Source organism: Rhea pennata, chromosome 6 (genome assembly GCF_028389875.1).
Source record: "Rhea pennata isolate bPtePen1 chromosome 6, bPtePen1.pri, whole genome shotgun sequence".
Classification (NCBI taxonomy): domain Eukaryota; kingdom Metazoa; phylum Chordata; class Aves; order Rheiformes; family Rheidae; genus Rhea; species Rhea pennata.
This window is the reverse complement of record NC_084668.1, coordinates 1,958,289-1,982,337: the sequence shown is the minus strand read 5'-3', so window position 1 is coordinate 1,982,337 and position 24,049 is coordinate 1,958,289. Positions and strand designations below refer to the sequence as shown.

The 24,049-nt window shown below is 43.0% G+C and overlaps 1 protein-coding gene across 5 annotated transcripts in view; it reads left to right on the top strand.

The window, feature by feature from the left end:
• Nucleotides 1–807: 807 nt before the first annotated feature.
• FMNL2 (formin like 2) overlaps nt 808–24,049 on the top strand; it is a 179,524-nt gene continuing 156,282 nt past the window's right edge. For all 5 annotated transcript variants that reach the window (XM_062578743.1, XM_062578745.1, XM_062578744.1 and 2 more), the window contains exon 1: nt 808–967. In XM_062578743.1, the coding sequence (XP_062434727.1) occupies nt 851–967 (117 nt within the window). In that variant the 5' untranslated portion in view covers nt 808–850. The remainder of the gene's footprint in view (nt 968–24,049) is intronic.

Sequence of the window (24,049 nt, the reverse complement as noted above, 5' to 3'; positions counted from 1 at the left end):
GCCTCCCAAGGCAGCATCTTTTAACCCAAACTTTGACACCCCTTGGGGAATTAAGCCGCTTTCCTGTTGTGCCTGTGGCCACGTGCTGAGGACAAGCACCCCGGGGGCCCACGCGCCCCCAAAACGTGCCCTGGGGGTGGCTAAAATGGACGTGGACGGGCACGGAGCCCCCTTGGGCAGCGGCTTCTCCTCACGCACGGCCCCTTCCCGCCCTCGCGCGCGGCCCCCTCACGAGCAGCCCCTGACGCGCGCGCGGCCCCCTCACGAGCGGCCCCTCCCCGCCCTCGCGCGCGGCCCCCTCACGAGCGGCCCCTCCCCGCCCTCGCGCGCGGCCCCCTCACGAGCAGCCCCTGGCGCGCGCGCGGCCCCCTCACGAGCGGCCCCTTCCCGCCCTCGCACGCGGCCCCCTCACGAGCGGCCCCTTCGCGCGCGCACGCGGCCCCCTCACGAGCGGCCCCCTCGCGCGCGGCCGCTTCCCGGCGGCGAGGCCGCGCCGGGCGGGCGGCGGCGGCGGCGGCGCCCCCCGACGGGGCGGGGCGGGGCGGGCCGCGGCCGGCGGGACTACGAGTCCCAGCTGGCGGCGGGGGGGCGGAGCGGGGCTTTGTGCGGGCCGCGGCGGCGGCATGCGGGGGAGCCGTCGCGGTTGCCGGAGCGAGCCCGCCCCGGGGGGAGGGCGAGGGCGGCGAGCCATGACGGGCGGCGGCGCGGCGGCGGCTCTGCGCCGTCGGTGCTAGAGGGCGACCGCGGGGCGCGCAGCCCGCCTCGCTCGGCGGCGCGGCGCGGGGCGGTGCGCGGCGCCTGGCGGAGCCGGAGCGCGGAGGCAGCGCGGAGGGCCGGGGCCGCCGCCGCCATGGGCAACGCGGGGAGCGTGGACGCGCAGCAGACGGAGTTCCGGGCGCACAGCGTGCCCCTCAAGCTGCCCATGCCCGAGCCCGGCGAGCTGGAGGAGCGCTTCGCCGCCGTGCTGGTGAGTGCCGGCCGCGGGGCGCGGGCTGCTTCGGGCGGGCGGGCGCCGGCGCTCGGTGCGTCCTGCGCGGCCGTTCCGCGCCCGGCGGCGGCCCTGGGCCGGCGGGAGGGAAGGGGGGGGGGGCGGCGGGGAGCCTTTGTCTGGGAGCCGGCGGCGGGACGGCGCTGGCCCCGGCCGCGCGGGGCTCCCGCACGCCGCCGGCGGCGCCGGGGGGCTCGGGCGGCCGCCGGCGGGGGCTCGGGTGGGGGGGGCGCTGGGGCTCTCGGGGCTCGGGCGGCCGCGCAGCGCAGCGCCGGGGCGGGGAGGGGGGGGAGGCTCGGCGGCCGCTTCGCGAGGAAGAGCGGCGGAGAAATGACTCTCTGCTGGAGGCGTTGTGCGCCGGGCGTGCGGGCGGCGTGAGCGTGCGCTTCGCGTCGCTGTGTGCCGTGCTGGTTTTGGCTGTAGGCGTGTTTCTTGGAGTTCGTGTGTATCTACGTAATTCCTTCACCTGAGCAGCACAAAGCGCTCGGGATTGGCAGTGAAGTTCCTCGGGCAGCTTTCAGGGAAAGGGCAGTACCTCTGCCGATACAGAGCTTGGGGCAGAAGTCGGGTTTAGTTTCAGAGCGTTGAACGGGGTGAGCGGGCTGTAACGACCCGCGCGTGCTTCTGCGTGACTCTCACGTTGGGACGGTATTTATGTGAAAAACAGAAGCTGGGGCAGAATGAGTAAAACACATGTGCGTGCCGTACCCTGCCTTCACTGTACCGTCATGTGACACTCGGTGATACTAACTCCTATAACAGTAATTCTCATAATAGATACTGGAACAATCCCCTGGCTTTTGAAATACTCCTGGTGCTCAGTGAGGATTCCCTCAGTCAAATTGGTATGTGTTCAGGATTATTTCTGGTCAGACCCAATTAGATTATCATGTCTAAGAAAAGAATAAGCCTATTCAATCACGAACCCCCACTGATGAACCAAATGGTAAGATGGTATGATGCCTAGTGGAAAAGCCTGATTTTTGTCCTGCATTTTTCAGTAAATCTGTAGACATTTTACTGACTGAAGAGATTTCCCTATGTGCAGTGCATCAGTCAGAGTCAAGTCAGTTCACCTTTACCTACCAAAAGGACGCCTGATTTAATTTGTGTGCAGTCTGTAGAAGAAAGATAGTGCTTTTGAACTAGGACCAGCTGAACAGATCAGCAAAAGGAAGGGACACTACTTGGAAAACAGAGTGTGTTAGATGCCTATAATGTTAAGGGCAGGAGATAAGAAATTACAGACTTGTTCCTCCTAAAGTACTTGAAAGGAGTAGATGGTAACTGTTTTTAGAAGATAGACTTAAATTAAAGGTCTAGGGACCAGTCCTGTAGCCTTTACTCTGGGGAGTGGCAGCCAGTGCAGGCTCAGATGTGTAAAAATGGTCTGTTGGATGCCCAGTCTGTTGATGTCCTTTGAGAAGGAGCTGCAAGACAGGGGCTCAAATGCCACAGCTGGAACAGCAAGAGAACTGCCTTTAGCCTCTTCTTTAGCCAGGGACAGCTGGTATCTGTTGCAGCTTCCAGGAAATACTTGACCAGTTTATGGAAGGATAAACTACAAGGCTGTTATTACTGTATTTTCTCTTAAGCTCTGAGGGAAAGATGGCTGTACCATGGGTTAGACCATAAAATTGAGTAGGCCATAGAATAGCAGAGATTAATGGGAAAGGAATGATAGTCCTGGAAAAAAATAGACTAAGTATTTTCTGTAGGAAGAGAGATCTTGTCAGGAAACGAAAATATGAAAAAAGAAGATTGTAGGACTAAATCTCGCCTTCTTTACCAGCTGTCTTAAGGAAACAGTCTAACATAACCCTTCTTTGAACAGAGGACCCCAGTGAGAACCTAGAGGGCCTTGCTAGTGATAATGATTTTCTTACTGTTTATGAAATTTCCAAAACTGGTTTTGATGTTGAAGAACATGCTGCTCAGCCAAGCTGCTGCCACATGCAGGTGTACAATTATTTTGTTAAATGGATCGTCTCTGTTTGTGTATTTAAACTGTGGGGCCGTGTGGGCAAGATTTCTTCCGTGTGGTCTCAGAAAAGTATTTTAAAAGTTTCATTTTTCTCTCCTTGTGGCTCATTACACTGTTTTACACAGAGAAACAGTCTAAAACACACTTATGTCCATGGATAAGGCTCAGGGTGGTCACATTTTTACCGTAAGTGCCATAACACTAACTTTTCTCCTTTTGCTTTTTCCACTTTGAACATACTCTCCTAATCTTCCCAAGCAGCTCTGTGGCCTCTTTGTCAGAGAGATGAACAGTGGTGCGCCTAGGACCACGTGGAGTTGATGGCGTGTCTGCAGGTTGCGTTTGCTCAGCTGTTAACAGCCTCAGCTTTAAAAAAGGTGTCGGTCGAAGTGGTGTGTCCACTTCAAACACGTAGTCATCTTATTGCCTCCTTGATTAGCCTCATTCTTGAGGTTTGAGGAGTATAAATTCAGGGAGATGAAACCTGAGAAGTGCTGCAGGTCACTCTTTTCAGTCAGGCTCTCGGATGTAACTACCACTAGGTTCCTCAGTCTGTAGTAGTGCCATCAGCCTGGCTGAGGACACATTGAGCATGCGTGTGACAGTGCCCCGTGGAGATAAAGGCAAGCGTCTCTGCCAGGCCCGGCTGCATAGTACCTCTTAATCCTTAGGGTAAAGAACACCAGAGGATTTTCCTCGTCTTTGTGGTACAGACTTTCCTCTGCCAAACTGTTGTCCCTCCAGTTGGAACAAGTCGGGAGAGAGTCCTTGTAGCAGTACTTTTCTTGCTCTCTGCATGTGCACGTTTGTGGACCTGTCTGTTCATCTTTTCAAATGTGTTTTAGGTTTTTTTTGTGTCATCAGCAGACTCCTACTTCGGTGGTGTATAAACAATTATAATTATATATAGATGTATTTGTATGAAGAAGCACAATTAAAACTAAATATGAGTGTATTTGTATGAAGAAGCTTTTTCTGCTTTTCATGTAAATCTGTGTTGCGTAGTATTCTTCTTTTTGTGACCGAGAAGTACTCTTTTTGTAACTGTGCTTCCCTCGGTTCTCTGTTGCTCTGATATTTTTATGTGCCTCTCTGCTAGGGAAGACTAGGGATCATCTGACCATATATTTCAAGAAGATATTTTATTTATTTGGGAGGTGCTTAAAAGAGAAAAATGTGAGGATTAATTTGAGAGACATTGAGGTTTCTCAGCAAAGTGTTGTCTTTTGCATACTTTATCAGTCTGATGTGATTTTCTTTTTAGTAGGGGGAGAATTGAAACCGGTTCACTTGGTTTCAAGTTTTAGCAAGAGTATGAATTCCAGAAAAGTGGCAACACAATTCCTGTGTTACTGCCATCAAGTTCCCGAATTGCCAGTGAAGGCTGCTGGACCAGTTGGCAGCCAGAGCACAGCTATCTTTCTGAGCTACAGGCTTGCCAGCACAGGCACAGCCATTTGAGTGCCTGGTCTGTAGGAACCTCCTGCCTGAGTCAGTTCCTCAACATGTTCTCTTTTCCTCATCAGCTGTGTCAGACTCTTTTTTTCAGGCTTTCTCTTATAGACACATGGGACAAATATGCATAAATCATGAATTCTAGTAACCAACCCTAATTTATTGAATAGGAAGCCATTGCTCAGCGTGTGTGAGCACTGTTGCAAACCAAGCAAGTTGTATGTGTCCATAGACATTATGGCTCCGCTAGCTGATCCAGCGAATCGAGAATTTGGAGATGCAGGGGTAAAAGCTAAGCTTCCAGTTGGAGCTAGCAGCTCTTGCAGCTGGGTGGTCCTTCCCTGAACCAGTAACAGAGTTGCATGTTTGCAAAGGACTCATGGTTTGGAGGAAGCAGCCAGGACAGAGTTGGCAGGGTAAATTGTTGCTTAATGAGCTGTGATTGACATAATTTGACTGCTGGATTACATATCTGTGGTGAGGTTAACAGGAAATATCCTCTTACCCCCACCAAGTGGAGTTGCATTTTACAATGGAGGCTTGTATGCCCAGTTTTTTAGGACAGAGGAATAAGCCTGAAAGAACAGGAGGCGCATGGAAAAGGAAACGTTTCTGCCTTCCTGATTCCCGCGCTGCTGTACACCATCCTAACTCTCAGTTTAATGTGATGATATTCACCTGGAAAACAGGGCATCAGCATTGCTTCTGTTGAGTGCACTTAAGGATTTGCCATTAAGAATTTCTGCATTTCCATGGAATTTTCTCTTCACAATGAATTTGGTTGCAGCATTGTTTTCCATACCAGTCGAGAGAGTTTTATAGTGTCTATGGCTAAAGAATTTGAAAGCTTAATATGAAAACTCTGTAACATTTCCCAGCTGTTTTCCATTCTTCCTAATCCTCTAGCAATTATAATATGCATTGTTTTATAATATGTATAGTTTTACGTCTGCAAATCATTAAGGTGTGACAAAGTCGCAAGAGATATCTGCAAGGAAGTATTTAGATTTTGTCATTTCACTAGGATTGGTGGGCCAGGGAATTCCTTGTAGAATTCCTAAATTTAACAGAAAACTACTGGGATGAATCTGAATTGTGATCCAATACTCTCGTATCAGAAATACTTGTTTTTACTGGCATTTGAAAGCAATGCAGCAGAAGTTGAGAGATGCTAGATTGGATTGGGCAACAGCATTTGTGGGAAGAAGATACCTAAAATTTAGATACGGAGAAAACCTGTTGTGTTTTCTTGCTCAGGCCTTATCTCTGACAGACTTCTGCCTCTGGACTCTTTCCTCAAGATCTTATTTAAATGATTCAAACAAAGACACTTTTTTTTCTTTGAAGAAATGATCTAATAAATCACATTGTTAGAAAATATATTTCTGATGGGTTAAATTCACACAGTAAACTAGAACTCTGTGGTGACACTTCTGTCAAACTGGCTTATAAATCAGAAAACAACATCTGTAAGTTTTTTTTTTTTTTTTTTTTTTTTTTTTTTTTGCCTACATGTCTCAGTAGAATAATTTTGTAAGACTGTAATGTACTTTTTTGAGTGTCTGAAATGCAAGAATGCTCTGCTGGATATTTAGCTACTAACAAGTTGTTCACATTCCTAAAAGTAATTTCGGTCCCTGGAAACGTGAAAGACTGTAAAGATGGATAAGCTGAGGTATATGCATACATTTTTCTCTGTATACTACATTTCCATATAAAATAATCACCTCCATTTATTGGACTTTAATGATGAAGGTATGATCCCATTCTGTCAAACTGCATGTGTCACTTGTTCATGCCTATAGTAAGCTCAGAATAGCCTGAAAGAAAGTAATAGGCTTTTTCTAAAAAGACACAGATGAAAAGGATTAGCGTATGATGCCCACATAACAGTGCAGAATCTGTATATCATATGTCATTCTTCCTAAGTGTCTATTTTGACAGTGTTCTGGAGTAGAAAAAGGGGCTTGGACTCTGGAAGTGATCTGCATAGGGATTTCTAACTGGCTTGAGAACCTTAAAGCCTGAATCTGCAAAACCATTGGTGATAATGATGGTAATTAGGGTTTATGATCCTTTTTGTGCTAGACACTGTATAAACCCACAGTAATGTCGTATTTTCTCTTGAATTACTTTCAGCTTTTGTATAAGGTGGAAAAACAACAGATGAATCAGCTTCTTAAGATGGAAAAAAAAAAAGCAGTGGGAAACATGCGAGTCTAAGAAGCTAACAGAATGTGAAGGATGTTTTCCACAAAAAGTAACATTGTTACTTCTGTTTTCTCTTTAAGCACACATAGTTTTTTTTTTCTTTTTCTTTTTTTTTTTTTTTACAACACAGATGCTGCTACCACCTGCAGCCCCTGTGCTGTGCAGGGTCCTGGAGAGGACTTGGCATTGGTTGCACGTGTAGGGTGAAGGGAGCGCTGCAGGCTTTTGGAGGAGGGAGAGGCCTCTCCGCAGAGCTGGCCTGGGTTAGTTTATGGTCACTGCCCCTTGTCACAGGTGTAAGTGGCCTGCTTCCACAAGGCTAGCAGTCACTGCAAGTACCTCCTCAGAGGGAGGGCCCATGCCACGCCACAGCCCTTACCCTGGCTCTGTGTTTGTCTAGGATGAGTTGTGTGAAGTTACCTTGTGCTTGCAGGCTGATTGCTCCTCTTACTGCATAGGTGAGTTACCTGCCAGGAGATGCTGAATTCCTCCTGCTAAATGCTAAGAGCTAACAAAGCCACTTCTTTGAGGCTCAGCACCTTGTATTTTTAACCTATACCTGAGTAGGGATTATGCAGGTGGGTAAGGTTTTGTAGGATCTTTCCTTCCTTTTACTCTAGTGTTCTAACAACTGTTTGCTGGAGCCAGACACACTATGTGATCTAATACCTCCTTTCTTGTGCTTTAGCTGGTGGGGTCTTTAGATGCTTTCTGGATAGGTCTATCTGAATCCTGCATGGTCAGACCTTTTAGTCTTCTGCCCTGTAACAAGCTCAAGAGCACAGTCTGCAGCAGACCATCTTTCCTCCTGCAAAAGCATCCTCAGAGTTGAAGCATTGTCAAGTATCTTTATCAACCTCTTTGGCTCTGGGTGTAAGGCAAAACTTTTATCTTCTTTGTCTTCGCAAGCAAGGCTATGCAAGATTGGGTCCCAAGGCATTAGAACGGTCACTTTAAAATACTATATGAAATGGATAGTGCTTAGGAAAGAATTTAAGAGGAGGCACAAAGTAATATTTGGATTTTTACAAGATGATCTTAAGTAAAGCAGTAGCTGTTGAACTGCTTGTTGGCTCGAAATTAAATAACTTAGACCTACTGGACTCCGCCCTTAGTCTTTCTAGAAAAAGAAATCATTTAGCTTTTTGTGCTATGTGAAAAGGTATTAAAGTCGACAAACAATTTCTCCTGAGTAGTTAAATGCAGCAAAAACACAAAACCAAACTAAAATTCTAGATCTCCCCACATGTCCCTTCAAAAGAACCCCCCAATAATTCAGATTTCAGCAGTACTTATTTTTATTATATTTTTGCTTTGTTCTGCAAAGGTTGTAAATTATTTAAGAAACTTTGTAATGAGTCCAAATCTTTTTTAAAATGAAACAGCTGTCTGAAGGTATGCACACTAATTATCAACCTCTGTTTTTGCTTATATGGCTATTTAAAAGAAAAAGAGGAGTATTTTTTCCAATATGGGATTTGGATGCTATGTACTCCCTACAGTTCCAAAAGAGACAAATCTTTTGCGTTGTCTCAGATCAACACCGGTTCTGGTTTTAACAGTGTCCCGGCAGTTTTTTTCTCTCATTTTGAGGCCTGCACCTCCTGGATAAAACAAGAGTTTCATCAGCCTGTTCAAGACGAAGGTTTAGATATATCATCTTAGTCTCTTGGTTCTTACTCTCAGATGGTGACTGACCCACAAAGATTTTTTTTTTCTCCTCATTATCTGTAACTTTGAATATATCCTAAAGTGAAACCAAACTTTAACTTTTACTTTCTAATCTTGTGTTGGATATTGGGACTTTACTTAAAGGAAAACCTAGCCCTTCTCAGTGCCAACTGTTACCCCCCTTCCCCCAAACTCTCTAGGATGATATTTTTACTTTCATAATTTCTGCTCATTTCCAGTGTTGTTAATGGAAGTCTAATGAGGCAGTAACTAAGCAGGTGTTTGCTATGGTGGTACCATCACTACTTCTGTCGGGATGAAATGGTCCCATGCCAGCACTGTTTTCTAATGACTGTAACATGAGGAGGTTAATAGAGTTCTGACTACAACTTGTACTGAAGTTGCTGCATAAATGAAGAAGTTAATAACATCACTTTTTAGGGTTTATTGCCATTTGTGCTGTTGCTCACTGGTAGAGGCTGGTGTGCCCAGACATTTGTGGGGAGGTGTGTGGCAGGTGTCAATGAGCAGACTTATGTTTAACCAAATGTGAGGCTCGTTGTGAAAGCGACATTATTAACTTGACTTTATTTTAAGCTCATTTTAAATCAAGTTACTAACAGGATGCTCTTCAATAGAGCATTCTTAGATAATTGAAAATGAAACTTTGATTTTAAAATGTTGCGTTCTGCTTGTAGTTTACAAGTGTGGTCTTCCAAGGAGAATCAGTGAAACAGGCCTGGAAGTAATATCAACATGTAGTGATCTCTGTGCCCCATCTACACACCTCCTACTTATTTAGTTTGATTTTATTGGACAAGGAGGGTTAATGCCCAGCGCTGCCTGGAGGAAGCTGTGGAGGAGCACGTGCATGAATGGCATGGCCTTGTGTGAAACAGGAGCTAAAGAGCTCTCCACAGCACAATGAAATTAATTATGCAAAACATGCTAATTCAGCATCACTCTTTGGCGCTGGCTTATTTTTAAGCATCTGGGCTGTTGCATAAGCTTGAATTAAGCACGGTATGATCAGGATCAAAACACTTTCCAATGCAGGAAGCCATAAGGAAAACAGCAAGAGAAGCAATTGTTTTTTTCTGATTTCTTTCAGGTGCTGTATTCTTAGCACTTGCATGTAACAATGAAAGGCACAGCTGTTTTAGGTATACTTTCAGGATGACAGTTTATTCCCTTAAGTGCGCACACACAGAGCATGCCTCTTAGTGGAAGTGGAACAATTTTCTGTAGCATTTTATCATTGCTAAGAAAAATACAATAATAGAGATAAATAAAATTTAATTTTCTGTGGTACCTAGAAAGTTAAAGCTTAAAATTAACTGAGAAGCAAAACTGTATGTTCCGTTTTCTGAGAGGAATGATTTGAAACGTGCTTCTAAATAAAGACTGTAAAGCAGCTGTTATAGCTGTTTTAAGACTTCTGCAGAGAACAATGTGTAGCCACATTTTAGGCAAACTGAGTTGAATTATTGTATGTTTTCTTCTTTGTTTATTTGGAAAAGTCTATTTGGGAATTCGGTATGGGAAATAAGTGACATCAACTCATTCAATTTGATTTATAATTCTATTAAAAAAATCTAATCCAGACTTGAGAGCTTAACAAGCCATCAAATGTAGCAGAAGAAATTATAGATAAGTGTATTACACTGAGAGACCCAGCGTCATTGTAGAAAAAGACCTGAGCCTACTAGACAGGTAAAAATGTTTTGGCTGTATAGCTTATAAGTAGTAATTTCCCATGTATCAAATCCTGCCAATTTCAATTGTGAAAAGTCAACATAGAAAAATGAGCAGATTTTTAGCTTTTGGACTTCATGTGATCACATCAGTAGAAACGGAAGAACTGAGACCTTAGTTCACACAGCAATCTCACTGGAAAACACTGCACTCCTAACAAGAGACTTTTACTTCTGCAAGAGGTTTCTGTATCTGTAGGTGGTAGAAACTACAGGATGCATTAAACTGTTTTAATTGAATATAATTTTAATTGCAGTGATTATTTTGACCTTGATCATCTGCTTTGTAGTTTTAATAACTCAAGATGCACAGCATTATGTACTGGTATATTTGAAAATATAAGCATTAATTTGGCTTAGGCATTTTCTCGTCCTAAAATAGTGCCTTACTGGCTTTCTAAAATGTTTCATTGCATAAAGACTTGGATAATGGATAGTTTGCCTGTGTTGTATTATAACTAACACACTGTAGAAATTAGATGTGTGTCAGTTTTCAGTTTACCATGGGATCTCTAATAAAACGAGTGTTTGTGTTCTGTATATGTTCATCTTTAAACATATATTTGGAGGGGGATATTCAAAAAAGAGCATAATAGTCACACTGTATTGGAAATGAATGGTCTTCAGATGAACGCTGTGCGATGTGTGGACCTCCAAGACTCTACATTGTGACTCTTGAGAGCGACTGTGTTAAGAGAAAAATGTATGTACTTGATTATGAACTGGAAACATGCCCATCCATTTTCCAACCGAACCATTGGAATCGCTTCATAGAGGCAGCAGGGAACACCTTGGCATGAACAACGTGCACCCATTTGCTCTGGGAACTGTCCTGCCCCTCCAGCCTCGGAAACAGTCCTGCGGAGAGGTGGGAGCATTTAGCACACCAGACGCATCGACCTCCCTGCTAGTCTTCTGCTGTAGCTCTCGTCACTGCAGTGGCTATGGGGCACAGGCAGAGCATGACAGGACTCGGCTGGCTTGGGCAGAGCCTCGAGAAACACCAGCAAAGATCGCTCCCTTCTTTCACGCAATCCCTCAGCAAAAGCTGGTAGAGAGGAAGAAACAGGCAAGTTGGAGGTTTATACCAGGCATCTGTGGTCGTTACTCCAGCAGGTGTTTCAGTGCTATCACGTATTGCTGTTCAGCACACGTGTGCTCAAATGCGTGCCGGCAATGTCATACTTGCTCTTGTACCTGGAAGCGACATGGGAGTCAGTCAGGAGAGAAGTGCAAAGCTGGGACTGCTTCTTTCCCAGCTCTGCTGTAATGCTGCGTGAGTCACGGGTTAGCACAGGTTAGCGAGAGATGCCCTTAATACTGCTGTTAGCCAAAGGGAAAATACTGCTGGTTTCAGTTTTGCTATACCTGTCTGCTGTTTTTGAGAGTAAGCATAGGCAGGCTGTAGTGGACGTGAGGGAGGTGAAGTCAGCACGACCTGTGCTGTGCTCTGGGGAGAGCTCCTGTGTCAGAAGGATCCCCAGGACGGATCCCAGGAGGTGCAATTTCTCCTGTTGCTGTGTTGCCTGAGCAGCTCGGAGAGAGTAATGCTATCCAGGCCTCCTACCCTTTTAGGAATTGTATCCTTGTGCAGCAAACAGAAATGCTTACACCCTGGTTCTCGAGCCCTCGGGGCAAGGGGAGCTTCCAGCCCTGCTTCAGCGCTGCCGGACGGTGGAAGTGGAAGCCCGTGCGGTTCCCCTTGCCTTCTCTTGTGCTTGTGGCTCGTCCTGGCTGCTTTCTCCCATGCAGGTGTCGGGAGAGGGCAGAGATGCTTCCAGGAGCATATGAAAAAGTCTTAGTTTTTCACTGTGTGTTTGGCCATTGTGACAGACATTTTAAAATACAAGGATTAGTGGTTTAGTGGTGTTTTTTGTTTTGTCTCCCCCTCTTCTCCCCTTAATATATATTATCTGGCCGTAAGTCATTTTACTATAAAAGGGCTTGGGAAGAATATAGGTTTTACATCTGTTACTTGTTTATCTGTGAAATGACAGTATACTTCAGGCCAAAAACAAAGAATAGAGGGTTGCACAAATTGGCAAAGTTTCTGAAGTCTTTCAGAAGCCAGTAATTAACATGAAGAAGCAAATTGTTAAATCCAGAAATTCTGGTTGTTCATCCATCTGATGTTCTGGCATGTCCCTATTCTGACTCTTTTCTTCCTTTCGATCTAAGAAAAGCAAATGAGTAACATGCCTATACTTTTGTTAGTTTTGAACCAAGCTGTTATGGCAAAAGTAGGTGGCACAGTTATTGGAAGGATCTGTAAAAGAATGGGGTTAGTTTGGCATAGTTTGTATAGAAGTTTTCTGACAAATGTTTCCAATAATTTAGTGTACTTGGGAGTGCTTCAAAGACTTTTCTGCCCAGCTCTGTGAACCTTGCAAATACAGAAAATCAAATAAATTAACTATCACAAATATTTAACTTAACATGTGGCTGAATAAGAGCTTTGATGTTGCATGCAATATATGAGAGTCTCTGTGTGTCTGTACATCCTCAAGGATAGGTTAGGTCAACATTGTATTTGTTTCTTCTCTCAGACATAATAATCCTAATAGTGCAAATCTAAATAATTGTTCCACCTTCATAGGCAGGCATGTTAACCATAATCTGAGTGAAATATAGTAAACAGAGTTTTATTGGGGAAATGGTGATAAGCATGTCATCTGAACCAAGGTGAATATTTTTGAGAGAAACTGGCCTTACACAAATCACACACAGTATAATCACAGTTTGTGGCCAGTGAGGTTGGTTGGCATTCTGCCCCTACAAAAGGTATTTACTTTAGATTGTCTTCCATCGCATTTGTGTAAGGTATGCTTGATGGTCAAGAAAGTGTTCGCTAATAATTTTAATCCTTTTGTGATCATGTCTAACTTACAGATATCTCTGAATCTTTATGAATCTTGCTCTCCAAAAAATCACAGCTTTTTAAATTGTCTAGGAGTTGTCATAATTTGTTGGTGATCCTCTATCAGTGTATAATAAAGTGGATATGTAGCTGTCAAAATGCAATTCTGTTTCGTTTCAGAGCTGCAAACATGAATGCCTGTTCTTCTCTTGATCACTTAAATGAATATCTAAGTGCAGTAATTATGGTAAATATACAATATTCTTTTTGATAAATAAAAGGAAAACTTCTACTGGCAGTTTTTTTTTTTTTTTTTTTTTTTTTTTTTTTTTTTTTTTATCGGGAAATCTTTTACAAGCCTTGCAGCACTCCAGTGGAAAGACAAGGAGCGAGAGTTGTCCTTATCTTTTGGAAAAGGAATTGCTGTGAGCCCTGGAAAAAGGACCAGTGGAGCAGAGAATAGGAACAGTGTCTCCTAACTTCCTAGCGCTTGCCGTAACCAGGGGGGAATAAAATGGAACCATCTGCTGGCTCCCGCTGTGACCGTGTCTGACCTGCCGGGAAGCCCGTTACGTCTCACCCGCTCACTTCGTGATCTGGAACGTGGCAACTGGCATTCTCTGGAGCCACCTATGCACACCCATGGGCTTATGTCTAAAGTCTTTCGTTTGTATAGCTCAGTTATACAGAAGTTGAAAAGCAGTATTCTAGCGCGTGTGTTTCCTGGCATTTTAGGGCATCTTTTCTCTTGGATGTATTTAAAAATCTCATTTTATCTTCTTCTATGGTTTTGTTTGCTTATTTTCTGTTCCTGTTTTTAATTTTCTGTTGTGTTCTGGAGGTGAGATGGAATTTTTGTCTCCCTGCAATATATGCACACATGTATGAGCTGAAATACAGATTTTGACTGCAAGGCATATGCAAGCCTTGCAGCCAAAGATGATTGGCCTATGAGTCCAAATGAAGGTAGAAGAGAGTATCTCCTTATGAGAGCACTCTGGAAAAGACAGTTGGCATTGCAGTCTATTTGGCACATCCTGCGGAGTGGTGCTGCACTAAACAGAAGACTTTTATTTTTTTTTGAGAAGTAAAGGGCAATATCACAGCTATGGTGGATATGGTTTCAGGAAAAAAAAGATGATGAAAAGAGTCTATGAGGGTCTAAAGAACCATCTTGACTTAGAAATTAATTCTACATTTTCTCTTGGTAGAAGAAAGACAAGTTTCATCTTTAATATAGAGATATCTCAGCAGCTGAAAGATGTATAGTAACACAAAGCACTGGGGCAAGTGCTTTCCATTTCAATTAAACTTAATTCTTTTATATAAAAGTCTGGAATACCTGAGGTAGATACTCAGCCATGTTTTGTTTGTGCATGTTTGCTGTGCAGAATACATTAATGAAAAGTAAGAGGTTCAGCTGACTCAGATCAAGTGGCAAGCAAATGGGAGAAAGAAATTTAGGAAGCTAAGTCTCAGACTTTGTATTAATTAAAATAAAATGACCTTTTAGATCAGCACGCATGAAGATTTACATAATTAGATATGTGACTGCTAAGTGACTTCCATACAGAGTGCCTGCAAAAGCTTTGTACAGCCAATAGTTGGCACAATACAGAGTTATTACCAGAATTGTCAAGCTTTCTGTATTTGTTGGCCGTTGCTTAGTACATGAGTGACAGAAATGTTATTCAGAAATAAAGCTATGCATATACCTCTAAATCTAGACTGTCAAATTCAGACCAGTGTGCAGGTGGGCTTTTCCTGTATTTGAGAAGGATTTTGGCAGGTGGTTAAACACTTCACTTAAAATACGAAAGAAATTATGCAAGAGCTTACATGAGCTGAGGCTTTCTGTGCTCAACAAGAGGGAAGAGCCTTCATCGGCAAGCGTGATGCAAACGAATTATTTGTTTCATGGAACAGGGCAAGAACATTGACTGGCAGTTTTCACATGCTGATGCAGCTCATGTATCCTTAGATACAGCAGTAATTACACATGGTCATCAGTGTATCATGAGCACACTGAATATTCAGTTGAGATGAGGAACTGTGATATCTGCAAACATGAGTAAGGCAAAAATTGAGTACGCATTAAGTTCTCTGGCAGTAATTTTTTTTGCTGGTTCAAAAAGGTATAAGATCATACAGCAAAAGGGAAAAGGAGTTTTACACAGTTCAAAGCCTCTTTTTAAGTTCCTACTAACATTATTTTATTTCTGATGAAAATATTTATTAAAGGTAAATGATCCCTTCTGTTTAGTTAGTGGAGAGAAAACTAACCGTATACTGTATGTGTATAGTTTGTAGTCTCCATACATTTGTAGGGCATTCAGTAAATTGTCTGTTAAAACCAGATTTCTCCATGGTGCTCAGAGAACCTGGTTCCTGAGTTGCAAGAACCCATGCAGAACAGAGTAGTCTTGCTGTTCCTAGGACAAAACACATTTCTCTTAATGGAACCTAAAACCTGCCTGGCAAGATATATAAATAACCATATAGAGGTGCCTGCAGTTAAATACAAAGAAGAATACCTACTATAATATTGTAAAGATTATTCTACAAGCTTGTTTGAGTAAATTCTCCCAGCTGTTAATACCATGCCAAAATTTATTCAACAGAAAGACCTTATTCTCTTAATACTGAAAGAAATCCCTATTTGGATTTATTCTGTTTTCAGAAATGATCAATTTAGGAATTAGTTGTTAAGAAAATATTCCTCATGTAACTGTTTTCAGTTGGTGATACATACATTACATCTGTTAGGAGAGGGAAGCTCTTCCCAGCAGGGTTAACATCTCTCAAGACAGCTGTGTTTTAAAGCTTTGACGAGTTGGAAGCACTTGCTGTTTATTGCTGCTAGAACTTTTCTCATAAAGATACTAGTGAAAAATGGGGAGTTTTTTGCTGAATTGTAAAGACCATGTAGCCAAAACACTGATTAAAGCCTTGAATATGACCACTCTTATCCTGCTAAGCTTTTAGTGCAGCTGACCTTGTGCTTTGTTATATCACATCCATGGGCACATCTGCCATTTCTCCTTCCAGTTGTATACACTAACTCTCCAGCATTTAGTAATGACCTAATTTTGGTTTACAAGTTACTGTTACTTACTCAAGGTGCCAGGAGCCTGAAGCCTGACTCTGAGCTGTTCCCTCCTCTTTCATTCAAGAGAGATTTATATTTTTCTTCTTGCCCCCTTGATTAGTGATCTTTGGTTTGAAACTTGCACTCCCCTCACAGGAAGGGGAATTGGACCTGGATGCTCCTGCATCAGTTGTGTGCTATAATGATATGTGCTTTGAATAGTCAGTAGAATAAAGCAGATGAGTAGGTAGATGGATTTTTCTGGCCAAACTCTATCATCAGATACATCTGTGCAGGCCCCTTCTACAGTGACTTCTCAGAAGCTGTGCGCATCTGAGAGTGGAATTTGATCCTCGGCCAGGGTGATGTTTGCCTCTATGTTACTGCTGGGTTAGCTGCTAATACACGACAGATGCTTTCTGAAATAAATGGAGATCTTAAAACAGAAAAACACAAAGAAGTTTTTATATTTGCATATTGCAGTCCAGGAGATTTACCACGGGCACCTTTCAGATACTGAGCAGGGCTTTCAGTCACCTTTGGCTGGTGCGCTGGCCCCAGCTGGAGCTCCCGGTCGGCAGCCAGGCCTGACAGGCAGGACGGGCTGGGGAAGGCTCTGAGGGCAGTTGAAAGCATCATGCCCTGTGGGGGAACCTTGCTGGCATTTCTCATGCTCCTGTTAGTGCCAGCCGCAGCACCCCATTGGCTTTGGGTTGGCGTGCTTTACTTGGATCCATGCAGGGCTGTAGGAAACTTTATATCCTTCCATGGAAAAGTTGGGAGGAATTAGGCTGCAAGTGAGTGCTTGTAATGCTTCTTTGAGAAGTGAAGGGCACCTTAGCCTCTCTGCAGGCATAGTCATGACGCTTCACACTTGACCGAACAGCTAATACCCTGCTGGCTTTCCCTAGTGTTTTGAGCTTCTTAAAGAGAATTGCTTGCTCTGTCTCCCGCTGAATTAAGTCAAGGCATTTCTCGCTTTGTGGGAGGGAATGTGGCTGAAGAAATATTAATAGGCCATGAGTGAGTACATTTAGAGAACACAGTTTAATTTTTTTGTGCTAGTAGGAGGCTGAACTGTGCTGTTTCTGTCTTGTTTGTGTGTTTGGATGATGGATAAGCTGGGGGCGGTGATCTTGCATACTGTGTGTTTGTTCAGTAGCAAGCAATCTGACAATATTTAATAAAGATCCGTCATAATCAGAAAACTTTTAAGGAGGTGGAAAGGGTTCCTGTGAGCATACCAACCCAGAATGCAAAAAGACTTCCTTGAGCAGTGAGACCTGTCATTTCCTGTGCAATAAACCTTGTTACCCTGGCTGAATTTGGGCCGTGTCCGTTGCAGCTGTAGTTGGTAGAGCTCTTGTAAAGTTGCAGCGTGCTCCCTGCAGCCAGTAGACTGGCTCTTTGCATGCTGCCTTACTCAGCCAGGTTAACATCAGCCCATGACTTGCTTAAACAAGTCTCCCCTGCTGAAGTGTTCTGAATTGCACACAAATCTAACACTGGTGTTGAAAGCAATACTCTTCTTGAGGGAATACCATAGTTTAGGGAAATAATATTTAATAGTATCTTTACTGATACTATTATCTTGTCTGTCAGTTGAAGATGAGTCCTGCGATAGATGATGTGATCTATTATCCCTTATTTTTATCACATTAGGGTTAGTTTTACACTCTATTCTCTTTACTTTTAACCAAAGTAGTCTGTCGCTTGCTAGAGTAACTGGGCTTTCTCTGTGCTGTCCATATTGGACCTGCTTTTAATGTGAGAATACGCCAGTGTTTGCACAATGTGCCCATATAATAAGTTTGTGTGTATACGTTTTTCCAGGTCTCATAATTATGATGCTTTTTCTTTCTTTTCTTTATGCCTTATTACAATCTCTGGAAAACGTCAGCAAGTGTTTTACCTGAGGAAGGAATCGGAGAGAAACCCTTTCTTTTAGGAAAATTGCCTGTTGCTGTCTGGCCCCTCACCAGGGAGTAGAAGGCCATATGTGAGGCTGCGGGCTCTGTCCTGTCCGGATCTGTATTCTGCAGAGTTATCATGGCGTTCAAATACTCCTTCAAGTCCCCTGCAAATGACCAGGCAAATGGATAAAGGCTAATACTGACTGTATTTGTCTTAAAAACAAGATCTCTATCTCCTGAACACCTCTTCCCACCCCTCTGGGAACGGCTCTTAGCAGAGACCATGCAGGACTTGGTTAGTTGTCAAAGACTGTATGCCGTGCCTCACCAGCAAGCAGGCACAGCAGAGAGCTCGGAGATAATTGCAAGGAGAAGGGATGGCCTTGGCTCTGCGCGTTAAGGACACCCTTGTCTCCTGTGTTTGCATTGTCTAGGCCTGGTTAACATGTCACTGCATCATGGCCAGCATCACATACGGCAGCGTCAGAGTGGTTCCTCACCTTCTGCGTGTTCAAGCCTCGCAGTACTCTTTGAGAAATGTATTTACCTGCTTTGAGAATGGACAGATGAGGTGCAAGGATGTTCAGCCCTGGGATGCTTTTTTCTGTTCTACAGGGACAGCACCACTGGGGTTGAAAGCCTAAGTTTTGTGATGATTTCCTCGGCTTTGTCCCTTTTGTAGGAAGGGGAGGATTTTGTCCTGAGCCTCTGCAGAAATGGCTGTATCATTTACCACAAAGCATAGGGAGCTTGGAGATCCTCCCATGGCCCTTTGCTGGCTGTGGCCCGGCGGTTGCCTATCTGTGCTCTTCGTCTTTGTATTTTGGGTTTCTGTGACACGACTACATTGACACTTATAACTAGAGATGAAGTGCATTGAAAAATCTGAGTTGTACCAGTTCCTGTGTGCAGTTCTGGGCTCCCCAGAACAAGAGACATGGAGGTACTGGAGAGAGTCCAGTGTAGGGCTACAAAGATGATCAGAGGGCTGGAGCACCTGCCCTCTGAGGAACAGCTGCGAGAGCTGGGCCTCTTCAGCCTGGGGAAGAGAAGATTGAGGGGTGATCTCATCAATGTGTACAAGTACCTGAAGGGAGGGTGTCAAGGGGACGGGGCCAAACTCTTTTCAGTTGTCCCATGTGACAGGACAAGAGGCAGTGGGCAGAAATTGAAGCACAGGAAGTTCCACCTGAACGTGAGAGGGGAATTTCTTCACTGCGAGAGTGATGGAGTCCTGTAACAGGTTGCCCAGAGAGGCTGTGGAGTCTCCTTCTCTGGAGATCTTCAAGGCCAGCCTGGATGCAACCCTGCACCATGCTCTAGGTGACCCTGCTGAAGTGGGGAGGTTGGACTAGATGATCTCCAGAGGTCCCTTCCAACCTTACCCATTCTGTGATTCTATTCTATGACTCGATGACATGCAGAGCTGTTGAAGTCAAATGTATTCAGCAACCACTCAGTCTGAAATAGCAGGACGCAACTTTTGACAGTACTCAACATTATGTGTTATTTTATACCTGAAGCACTGCGAACACTGACTTCAGTTGCAGAGCAGTGGGTACGTCTGCAAATGGGACCCTGAAGCCAGGTAGCAGAGCAGGAGGAGCATGCGGCGGACAGCCGCTGGAGAGCCAGCTCGCTTGGGCAGCGCAACAGTCACGGAGGCATGGGGGAGGCTAGGGGCGAATCTGCTTCTGTAGGGCATCGTGAATCATGTCACATCAACAAGACCGTTCTCTCTTCTTTTTCAGTACCCTGCTGTGCTTACGTAGCTCTTCTAGTCCTTATAACAAAATAAGCAGGAGCACATCCTCAGCAGTCTCTCCGTATTGCATAATCTCTGACTAATATCCAGAGCAGGTCCATTGAATCTGCGTAAAAAGGAAGGTGCAGCAACAAGTGTTACTACAGCTTATTTTCTGACAGTGCAAGCTAAAGTTATCATTGCGTGTTCTTCATTTTTTCTCATGATTTTTGGTTCTGCGTGGAGGCTTTTGTACTAGGGATGTGCTTCTAGCCATCCCTGAAGCACTTTTAGCATGGACAAAACTACTTATTTTTCTTAGCCCGTCTCTTGTAATGAATTGAAAAATCTTGGGCTGAATATTCAGCCTGAAACAGACCCGACACAGAAACTTCACTGAAACAGTCAGTTTGTCATAGTTGTAAGCATCTGGAAGCAGTCTTACAATAGGCACAAAATAATTAATGATGGTGTTAGCCTAGCAATAAAGACACTGTTGTAAATGTAAACACATATTTTAAAAAAAGTTAGAAGAAGAAAATAGATCCTTGCTTACTCTTATCTCCTTCATAATAGGAGTAGTATATATTTATTTATGAATATAATATAATATACATTAGCTACTGTAAAATAAAAAGATGGTTTATTTTACCTTAGATAAAACAATAATCTTATAAAGACCATCCCGGAGTAGACTTCTTTGGATAGCATTTTACAACTTGATTCTTTGCTTCCTCCTTTCTGCTAAGTGCTCAAACCTTCAATTTACACGAAAATTAAAATTATCATTTTGCTGTGCAAAGATTTTCCCAAAGTACTCGCTTCTGGTAGCATTGTGTTGTATGGAGTTTATATGAATAACCTTCTTGTAATTTTAGTCATACACAATTTAGAATAAAAGAACAGTAAAACTTCTTATTGAGATGTTAGTTAAATGACATGGAAAACATATTTAAGTTTTTACATAGTTTATTTTTTCTGACGCTAAACCAGTGTAGAAGTCCACCTACATTTTCATCTGTGTGCAGCACTGAGCACTTGTACTGTTCTCCACTTGGGCATAATGTCCCACTCCAGCAGAGTGCCCACAGTTAACACTATACAGAAAAATGCAAACTATTAATTTTTAAAATCTGGTGTACAGGTTGCAGATGATGAGAAATCTTGTGAGCTTTCAGACTGCTCTGCCTGAATATAGTTACTCTAAGCTTCCTTTTGAAAGACTATAGTATTATAATAATCCAAATAATAAGCCCAGAGCACAGGTTTTTCTCTTTTTTCTAGATAGATATTGTAATTGAGAATCAGACAGAAGCAGGTATTATTTCAATGCTTCCATTTTGACATCAAAAAGGAGAGCAACATATGGTACAAATGTCACTGCTTGCTTCCTGTATGAAAATGGCAGAAGTAACTATGAATGGAGACAGTGGATGTAGCATTTTAGCTTCTGTTACTACTAAGAATTGCTACTGTAATTCTTAAAGTAAAAGCAAACCCTGATGTCTTTGATACAAGGCTTTCCACTTTGGAAAGCAAACTGACAGATACTGTAACAAGCACATTGCTGTTGCATAGTATGTATTATTGACAGTTTGTGTATAATACTCACAAGTACCATTTCATAGATGAAAAATATAAGAGAAAATCCCACCGGAGGATGATGTAGATGCACAGTCCAAGAACATTTAATACTCAGAAGCAGTTGATAATAGCAGAGATTCCTGGTTAAAGCATTTGTTCTGCTTATATAGGAAGGCTATTTTAAATTACTTAGAAGCTGAGTTTACTAGCTATCTTGTTTAAAAAAAAATCCATGTTCTGATGTATAATTCATAGCTCTGGCAAATGTAATCTAGGTGATAACCTGTTTTGGGTTGTGTTTGATTCTGTCGATTGATTTTACATGTTGTAAATAGATACTTTATCATTTGGTGTTTGAACTTCATCTTTCTTTAGAATTGCATTGCATCCAAAGGTATTTTGTTATCAAATCTAATGCACAGAATCCTCAAATGCTATTTTGAGGATAAAAACTTCCACTGAGATTTAATAAACTCTATTACCAGTATTTAGGGGTAAGATGAATTGAATAATAGAAAAAAATAGAGCTTGGCTGATATATTGCCTTCCTTCTTAGAATCTTGAAAATGAGATAAATGGATAGAGTACAATGTAAATGGTACCCTGAACAAAACAATTTATAGTAATTAACTGCTGATGGATCAACTACTTCCCAAATACAGACCAAAAGAAGGCAGTCTGTTATTCTATTATATCAAGTTTAATAATCGCTTAGGGGGAAAAAATCCAGTGAGAAACCAAGCACTTTCCCATTCAAATACAGCATTAGAATAATAATAAAAAAGTATTTATACTTTGACAGTAATTTGTAAGCCGTTTGGGATAGTCAAAAAAAAAATAATGCCACAAGTTAAGTTAGGTATCTCACCAGGTCAAATGACATTTTGTTTTTGAAAATATATGATTTAAGGGCTGACTTCCAGATCTTTAAGTAGAATGTTATTTTTGTCTTTGATTTAGAGCTGGAAATCCACCAAAGGTAGAGCCAATTGTTTAGATTCATCAGGGACAGATACCTGGAAAAAATACTAGGTATTAAATAGAAAGGCTTTACATTAAATGTCAATATTTAAGAGAGAGTTCAACAGCATCTTTTTTCTGAGGTAGTCCAGGAAAAGGAACAAAGTTTTGGGGAAAGAAGTGAGAGTGAAACCAGGATGTTTGTTATGGGAAACTAAAGGCAGATATGGAAGCTCAAATCTCTTCCTCAGAGTCTCTTGGTAAGGTTTTATAAGAGGAGGAACTGCAAAATGCAGGTGCTGGAGTAATGGCAGACTTTGTCTAAACATTACCTCCTGCTGCAGGAAGGATTGAAAGGTCACTGCTAAATACAGATGTGGTCCAAATAGCTCTGCATTTTTCATGTGTTTTTCAATTTAATGAGGTCATTAATTTCCTTTTAGAGTTTTAACGTTTGCTCTAGTGAACAAATAAGCTATGTTAGCTACTCTCTGCTGAACAACTGCACTGTAGGGCTGACCTCAACCAAGTGGGCCAAAACCCAGGAGTGGAGGTTGAGCTCTGACTCTAGCCCGAGAGCAAGTGTACCACCAGCCGGAGCACATCGTCACGGACCCGATATGCCTTGTGCCAGTGTGTAAGGATCCATCAGCGTGCTTCTGCACTGGTATGTATCATATTCGCTGATGTGAGATGAGGCAGTGGTTTGCCCCAGAAAAAAAGGATACTGAGATTTTTCAAGATGCTCTTGGGTAGCATCCCAACCCACCTAGGTGGGTTCCGATCTTTGACGGGACCTATTGATTCCTTTAGTAAGCATCAGTGTAAAAACAGAAAGAATGCAAGTCTTGTTTGGGAACGAGTATTTGGGCAACGTTTGTCCTTTGCTAGCCGAGCTGGATGCCTGGGGGAGGAATTGAAGGATAGCCCTGTCAGCGGCCCTTTCCGCTTATGACCTTCGCGGTGCTTTCTGCTGTTCCCCAGCTATGAGGCTTATCCACAGTTCTTGCTCATAAGAAATGAACTGATGCCTTAGCCTGGAGGCAAAGGGAGCTGTAGGAAGGAAAAAATATGGAGAGGAAAGGCTATGTTAACCTGTTTGAAAAAAGGGTGAAAAAAAAAAAGCTGTTTATAGCACACTTCTTCATGAACTTGTCCAGTAGTGTTTATCATTACTAGTATGCTTGCGCATCCATGAGATATTTATTTATTTATTTATTTATTTATTTATTTTTTACTCCTAAACTGCTTCTCAGGATATTTTAAGGCTTGTAAAAACGTGACTCCAACAGTTTCCATGCAGTAAATAACCTATGAACACACAAAACGGTTATGAATTCTTAAACACTCATCTTGTTCCTCACTTGCAACTTTATTGTTTCGTTTTAAAGTGTAAGAAGAGGAGGAAAAGATTTGTGGTTGTCTATTCCTTTTGTTGAATTTCTCGGATATAGTTCTCTTAGATACCCACGTTCTCTTTCTTTTTCTTTGGTGACTGTGGCAGTGTCTTGGAATACAGAGCCCTGGGTGTCTCTGCCTTTCTTGTTCCCTTCTGGAGCCTGATGTGTTGCAGTAGATCCCTGCCTAATCTGCTCTCTGCCATGAGAGCGCAGACCTAGTTTTTCTTAACCTTTTAAAATGACAAGGACTCCTGAACTGTGAGTGATTTTTGATGCCATCTGCCATCTCTAGCTTTGTAAAATCCTTAGTGATGACAAAATAGCCTGGTTTTACAATAGGGTGTGTGGCCATACCAACACTATCGACTTTTTTTTTTTTTTCTTCCTTTCTGTTTCTCTCAAATCTTAATCTGAAGATTTGGGAGTTTCTCAGATTTCAG